The sequence below is a fragment of the Zonotrichia leucophrys genome, chromosome Z (assembly GCF_028769735.1).
Source record: "Zonotrichia leucophrys gambelii isolate GWCS_2022_RI chromosome Z, RI_Zleu_2.0, whole genome shotgun sequence".
NCBI classification, from domain to species: Eukaryota; Metazoa; Chordata; class Aves; order Passeriformes; family Passerellidae; genus Zonotrichia; species Zonotrichia leucophrys.
Window position 1 is genome coordinate 57,104,676 of NC_088200.1, and position 8,096 is coordinate 57,112,771.

The following is an 8,096-nucleotide window of genomic DNA, read 5'->3' on the forward strand; positions in this document are numbered from 1 at the left end:
TCAAATACTTTTTCACTCCTGCAGGATCTTCAAAAAAAAACCCCACAAGATGGCTAAGAATTATGTAAAGTATTATCTGCATGATTATATGACTTTCTACTTTTGGTTTTTCCCAAATGCACTGACTCAGATGTGGTGAGAACATTAAGAGGCATCATTCTTTACAGCCAGCCTGCACTCAGTGAGACCCACTGCATGACACACAGTTAGTTCTGTGCCATGAAGCCTCCACAGTGCAGCACTGATCCCTTAGAGTGAGTGAAATGGAGGCCACAAACAACAGGCTGTAACCCAGCAGATGGATTAGAGTTAAAGAGATATGTTTTGATCTGCTTGGAGATGAGAAAACAAGGGGGAGTTATTTTGGCTGCCTTCAGCTTCCATGAGGAAGGGCTCCATCATGAAGAAGCCAGGCTCTCCTGGGAGGTGCACAAGGACAGGACCAGTAAGATAAAGGTGCATGATGGGGCATTCCCACAGTACTAAGTACTAATGCAAGATGGAGACGCATGCACCTCACTGTTTACATACATAAGTACTCATGCTGACTACAGGTTCCTTTCCATCGCAATTTACTGACTTAATTGTAAGCCCTGGGTGGGGAGAGTCTTACTTCCAAACACTCCATCTGGTTCTGGTCTCAGCCTTCTCATCAGCTGTTTTGCTCAATGCAGAAAGTATTTGTTAAGCAAAACTCTTTCTTTAAGCCATATTTTCTCAGGACTGTGTTCTAAAACAGCAATAAACTCCTGTCTGCCTTTCTCATTTCCTGGGTTGATACTGGTTGCCAGTGCTAGTCCTACCTGTCTCAGTCAGATTTGATCTCTTTCTCAATTAGTTTATGTAGGATCTCTAGTCAGTAGACGTCTTCAAACAACCATGTCAGGACTGATGCAAAGGGTTTTCATCTACTTTAATCACACTTTAGAGCTGAAGAGATTATACCTCCCTTCTTGCTTGTCACATGCAAATGAAATTGTATGTGCTACCACCATAACTAACTCATGTTCTTCTCCACAGGTCTTAGAAAAATAAACCAGAGAGAAAGAAAAGTTCTGAAGCTGCCTTTAAGAGATAAAACCGCTACTTGGAACAAGAACTTCTGCTCTGAGGCCATCAGAAAACTCTACAAGCTGAAGCAAGGCTGAAGGTACCCAAGGTACCATCTGGCATCATCCCAAAGACCAGATGGATGCTACTTTCTCATCCGCTTCTGGACCCCTCCCTACATGCAAGACTGCTATACCAATAGCTGCATGTAACAATAGGCACTGGTGTCGTCATGACTCAGTTGCTTTTTCTGGACCTGCCCACTTTTCCAGTTACATTTGAAAAGAATTAATACAAGATTTAGCTCAGATCCCTATCAGAAAATGCACATAGAAATACCTCCAACTCTCCTGGAGCCTGGCAACTTCTCAGAAGCTTGGGCCAGCTCCACTGTCACAGCTGTGCCCAGGATAATACAGATCAGCCTTAGAGCTGTGCCAGTGAATGCGCATAGAAGATTACTGACTGAGCACAAGGTCTGGTTCATTGAACTATAAAGTGAACCTCAAGAAGCAAGCATGAACAGCAAGTTACTGTAGCAGACAGTAATGCAAAGGAAATAGGGGGACCTGAGGACGCTGTCTTAATGTATTGACAGATATCAATAGCACCAGTGCTTCAGATAACAGAGTATATGTGCACGTGCCATGGACAAGCACATTTATTCCCTTGGCTCCATGCACATGCGATGCCTTAGCACGCTCTCAGCATTCAGAGTGATCAGCTCTGCTGTCTGTGCTACTAGATATTAAAGTAGTGGCAGGGATCTGACAGCAATTTGCCACGTCTGCAAGTTGCATGTGTGGCATCTTCTTATGCCATCAGTATGGAAGAAAAGACCTACCAGTACAAGCTAAGACCTAGCTCATGTATTTTCTATTTTAAATGTGCATCAGCTGCATCGTTATCTTTGGAACTGTATCATTCAGTGCATCAACATAGACAATATGGAGAGTTGAGGTGAATACAACCTTCAGACCTCTAATTAAGGTATGAAAGATTCTAAATGATTTAACTTTCACATATGGTTCTACTCTGATAACAGTTATGAGATGTAAAAATACAGCTACTTCACCAACCACCTAAATTACCAATGATATTATGCTGTTCTCCCATAAGGCACAGGAATCCTTTTATCTGTTCAACTGTGTCTCTTTGGAGTAAATAAGTTTGATTAAAACACATCATTGTAATTCTATCAGGTTTAAACAGCTGAGGCCTGAAGTTTAGACTCCATATATAGATATTTACGTAACATTATTTGTTCTTCCTACTACACAGATCTCTCAATTCATGTCACCTCAGTCTAATTAGCTCACATTAGAGAAATTGTCGCCTGGCAGGGGAATCTGGCCTTCTGAAGCTATCTTGCCAATGCTTCTGCTGTTGCAGAAACAGCACCTGCTTGCATGGAAGTGAACCAAGAAATTTGTGAGGATTTGCTCCAAGAGATCATCAGTTCTCTTCTGATGTGATCACTAGACCCCATTGAAATAAGCAAAGGTGTGAAAAAGCACGAAATTGGGTGTAGCATTGTAATTCAAATCTGTCTTATGAGTGATCCAAAGAAAAGCTGCCTGTACCAGCTGGGTACACCAAGTCGGGCTGAATTACTTCATAATTTACATATTTGAACTGGTTAGTTCACTTGCAGCATCCCCTGCCATAGGATTTGTCCCATACAGCTGCGCACTTATATTCCCACCAGACTGCAGAGAAAGGTTGTTGTCCTCAGCTTGCCTTTGCCTTTGCTGGGCTTTTCAAAGCCACTTGCCCAGATACGACCCTGATGGCAGTCTGTACAGAACAAAGAACCTGAGAGCTCTGACTCTGCTCTGTGCGGCGTGTGGGCACTGTAATGGTCTCACTTGAGAAATAAAAAAGGATATAAAGACACAGTAATTAGAATACATGGTTTGACTGGAGACTAGCCAAGTGTGCGTTTAACCTCCCTGGCTGTTCAAACCCTCTAGGTGACTATGCCCTGATATGAAGGTAACTCCTCAGAGAGGCTATGCATCTTAGTGATCACTGTGACATGTTTCTCAGAATGTACTTGCAGGGTTGTCTGCACCCTATCCCTCAGATTGCATCACACTCAAAAAAAAAAAAAAGGAGCAGGAATGATCCCTCTTTTGCAATCAATCCCTAGACTAGGTTTTTCAAGTTTCTCCACCCAAAGTTGTTAGGTAGCTGCTGAGACTCACTGGGTCCTTCTACATTCTGGGTGCTTCTTCAAGGATTGCCCCTGGCCTGGAAGGGATGTCTGACCCTGACAGTATTCACCTGGGATATAGGAAGGTTGAAAAACAGTTTCCTGATTTTTCCTTAGACCCATGTCTCAAAAAAAGCATCATCAACCCTTTGAGAAAGAGGGCTGCAATGACCCAACTTAAATAACATGACTACTGGGGCTTCCAGCATTATTGCAAGTAAAGTCAGGTTGAGGCAGACAGTTGAGGAAAGAACTGGGAAAAAAACTGAGTTCTTCATGTGTTGTTTGTGTTTGGTTTTTATCTAGTTCTTGTGACAACCTTCCTGTCAAACAGCCCGACAGGAGTTTTCAGTACTTGATAAATTGCTATGAACAATGTTGAAAAAACTCAGTGCTATGTGAGAGTGATTTTAGCTATGATTTGAATTTGGTGTGACTTCCTTGTGGGTGAACTAAGGAACCCAGGGGGAAGTTCATCTGGATTTACTGTTAAAAAACAAAAAACTCTGCTACTGATAACATGATAATATCATCTTGACTTTTTTCTCTTCTTCCCCCATTGCTCAATTCCCAGGTCTTTCTGGGTTTTTTTTCCCTTTTTTTTATTTTTTTTTACTTAAAAAAATCTGTAAAGCAGAAGTCAGTTACAGACCAACATTATCAGAGATTAATTTTATTCTGCTTTTGCATTTTTCTGTAAAAGTGCACACTTGTAAGCTGTTAGTAAGAGCACCTAGCAAAAAATTCTTTGAATTATTTATAAAAGCAGTTTGTCTTCATGTGCTGTTTAGATAAACTAGGTATCCCCTGATGAATTAATGATTACTCATTATTTAAAAGGCAGGATTTACATGACACACAACTACTCAAAATGGGAATGTCCACAAAATTACTTATCTCATAACTAGATGCTATAACCCGCCTGTTAGTTCAGCTCCTACAGTAGCACAGACATATCTTGAAGATAGCAAGGTTCTTAATTCAGCACGGTGGGGAAATATTTTTCTGCAGTACCATTACTACATTAGGCAGATGAAATGTGGATCTGTAATAATGAAATGCCCAGATGTTTTACAGCTTCAGATGAATTAATGAGGAATTATCTATGTGGCATGAATAGTCCAGTGCAACATCCCATATATGCAAGTTTCCAGTGTCCTTGCACTTCTGAAATAGATGGACAGCTTTCTCTGCTTTAAAAAGACAATCCTTCTTTATATATAAATTGTGAGAAACAAAATATGGTCCTTCACACCTAGAATACTTAGTTTTAGAATTTTTGGTTGCTGCAGGTATTTATGTTGCAGCTGAAAGGGACCGATAAAAGCACATTTTGTGTAGAATACTGAATATCTTTCATGACTGGGGCTATTTCAACATTCTCACTTAAAAACACTTTATTGTCAGCCTTGCTATCCTGAATGTTTTGAAATAATCACACAGCTCCTATTTTTTTAGCACCATGCTGAAACTTCTGAAGACAGCTTAGTCAGAGCTGACACCTTAGACTACAGAATCCCATTATTTTTATTAGATATTTTCAGCTATATATCCATCTCTGTCTTAATGGTTTTTATTAAGCATACTAAGAGTATGTTTAATAAAAACAAACCAGAATTAATAAATTTATGTATTTATACAGATTTAATATTTCTACATGATGCACAGAGAATAAACAGTTATGAATTTTCTTCTGCTTGTATTTCTCTGTAGAACACCATTGCACTCACACACCTACAGCGTTCCCAAATCATTCTGCCCAGCCCTGAAGTTATAATTTCCTGTTGTCAAAAAACCATGGTAAGGTTACATTTTTCAGGAAAGCAAGAAAATATTTCTTTTGAAACACAACGATTTCAATTAATTTACGGAAGTTAAAATTACTCACTTTTAATTAAAAAAAACCAACACAAAACCAAACACACATGCTTCTTCCTTCTCTAAAAAAATGTAAGATCCCAGCACTGTAAGATCCACAAACTTACCCAAACTGATTACAAAAGTCAGTTAAACCAGCATGGGACTCTAATGAAGTCCAAAATATAAGCAGATACAAGACTTACTGAGAAAAATATTTGGGGTTGGATGTAACTAGCATTTAGAAGATTAAAAAAAAAACAAAAACCAAACAACAAATCAAAACAACAGCAACAATAAACCCAAACCACTACCAAAAAAATGAAAGCCCTGGACAAACAGAGATTAGCTTACCTTTAAAGAGTGAGAAGAACAAGGATGACCAGAGGTACAGTGCAGAATAAACAAATGCCAAGCATCTTTCTGTGAGCATTGTCAAAATAAGCTGGCTCTCCTTCCTGAGCAGAGGGTGAAAGAGAATGAAGTCTTGAAGACAGCCTGCAATGACTGATGGATTTGGCAATTACGGTAATAAGGCATCAAACCAGCTTCCCACCAGGGGAGAAAAGTGCATTTGCTCATGTGCTTCTCCAGTCCCCAGGAGCCAAGACAGCTCAGTGCTTGGTCAGTAAATCCAAACACAAAGGAACAGGTTACATTCCTTTGGACTCACATTGCTCAACACACTGAGCCTTTCCCTGGTCAGGAGCAAATGCAAGTGATCCTCGCACACAGCTGTCTGTGTACTGCAAGAAGGGGGAGTGTGCTGCCTCGGAGACGCTTTCCACATCTCCACATATTGTACCTAACTCGAGACAGCACGGCTGCAGTGTTTCCAGTGCTTGCACTCGAGTGCCTCTAGAGTTGTTTCCCAGTGAAATGAATTAGAGTGTGTGTCCCCCTCTGCTCCCTCCCAGCTGCCAGGGCAACTTGCAGCAAGCACCTGTGGCACACACTTGCCTTTTCTCGCAGCAGAGGTGGCAGGGGGATTCAATACTGCAAAAGTTTGAAAATATGAAAATAGCCAATCTCCGGTCCATTTTTGGTGCACCCCTTCCTGTAATCGCTTCCACCAGATGCAGGGAGCTGCTCTGAGTGCCCTCTTCCCCAGCTGTCTACTGTGGGATTTCGCATTCACCTTGGCTCCCCTTCCTCTCCACAATTTTATCCACTAGCAAAAGAAAGGCAAGGTGAGGCAAAGTCTTGAATGAATTATATTCATCATTTGGGCCTTTCTTTTCTCATTTGCCTGATCTGAAGACTCACCCACTTCTCTTCCACTGCAAGCAGGGACAGCACTTCGTACTTCCCCTTGTTGAATTTCTTGGGGCTCCTGCCTTGACAGGGTACAAGCCTGGATTGACTCAGAGAGCAGCAGCAAGTCGTGACTCCGGGCAGGAGGAGGGATCTGGGGCACTGCTGTAGTGAGGCTGCAGCGGGCAGTGCAAGCCGGCAGGAGAGCAGAGCCCCGGGATGTGGGACACAGGGTGAGGAGGAAAACTTGCGAGGTTGAGTGGTGGGGCACGGGCTGACCCTGGAGTCACCCTGGCTGAAAACATCTGCCCTGGGATCAACTGCAGAAATGCAAACTTATAATGCTCAGGAAACACATGAAAAATCAGTGGTCAAAGAACCAGGAAAGGGGAGGGAAACATTACAAGTGGGGAGAGCAACACCACCAGTGTTAGTTAATAACACACAAACATCTTCTGCAGTTTTCATGCTTTCATTTCCTTTTAATAAATGCTAAATAGATTTGGAAGGCTAAGACCACAAGGGGCTGGCGTATACCTCAGCTGCAGCCTGGATTGATTTAGCTGTATCCTCAGGCCCTCTCAACCCTGTCACTGGATGGTGGGCTGTCTTCCTGGAGGTCTGGGAAGGGTCCTCAGAGCTGCTGGCCCTCCCTTTGCAGGCTTGCTGGGATGCCCCAGGTGAGCTTTCATTGACCAGCTGCACGTGGAACAACAAGGCACAGCCTCCTCTGGGTTCTCCCAGGCTCCTTCTTGCTCCCCATGAGTAGGAATGGGGACAGAATGGGAACTGCTGCTGGGACCCATGAAGGCTGGCCTGGGAGACCCCCTGGAGTGGCATCAGTGACTCTAGAGGGGCTGTTCTCCCACTCTCCAGCTGCACTGCTGACCTCCGGGCCCATTTGATGTTGGGCCTCCACACTGGGCCTGTGATGGTGTCAATAACCTGGTGGGCAAAGCTTCTTGTGTGCCTGTGCAGGGAAGCCCATAGAAGCTGGAACAAAGCCTCATTTGGGCCAAAGTAGTGCAGGCTGGATGGGTGTCATGGTTTGACCCGGAAACAGGATTTCTGGGATGCTATGTGGATGGGGCCAATGAGTGCTCAGATTTGAATATTGCCATCTGGCCCACCCACTGGGCAATGGGATCCACCTCCGAGAACACAGGGTAAAAGCAGGGCTCTCCCCCTGGCAGTTCATTTTGGATTTCCGGCGGTGAAGGAGTTGAGTCTCTCCCTCGGCCCAGTTGCTGGCTGGGCTGGGGGAGGGGAAAAGCCATGCGGCCCAGCCCAGGAGAGGTAGGCCTGGCCCCAAGGGTGGAAGGAAGAAGTAAAGAAATGCTGGGAAGCAATGGGCAGCCTGTTCCCCCCCCACCTTGGAGACAGACAGAGAGAGTGCAGCCGGTGTTTGTGTGCCGTTACCTTGAAAGCAGTAAACATGTGCTGGTAGCAGGCAGCCCGGCTGAGGAGATGGTGGGGGGGGTGCAGCCAGGAGTCCAGCCGCTTGGAGGAGTTTTTAACCCTTTTTTTGGACAATGAAAACTTCACAGAACATTAACCCTTCCTAGACGAGGGATAAGAGTAGAGGAGGATGAAGGAAATGAGCGAGCGATAAAGGTCTCGACCAGAGAGAGAGAGAGTGAGAGATGTTAGAAAGATGTAGAAGAGGAAGTGGCATTTTATGCTGGACTCTTTTGTGTAGCCATGGACAGAGCTATGTTTC

The 8,096-nt window shown here is 43.7% G+C and overlaps 1 protein-coding gene across 1 annotated transcript in view; it reads right to left on the minus strand.

Annotated features, from left to right (window-relative positions):
- Positions 1-5,933, minus strand: part of LOC135460039 (neuronal acetylcholine receptor subunit alpha-7-like) — a 59,064-nt gene extending 53,131 nt beyond the window's left edge. Inside the window, exon 1 of the mRNA XM_064736645.1 lies at positions 5,477-5,933. Coding sequence (XP_064592715.1) covers positions 5,477-5,555 — 79 coding nt within the window. The 5' untranslated portion in view covers positions 5,556-5,933. The remainder of the gene's footprint in view (positions 1-5,476) is intronic.
- Between the last annotated feature and the right edge of the window lie 2,163 nt (positions 5,934-8,096).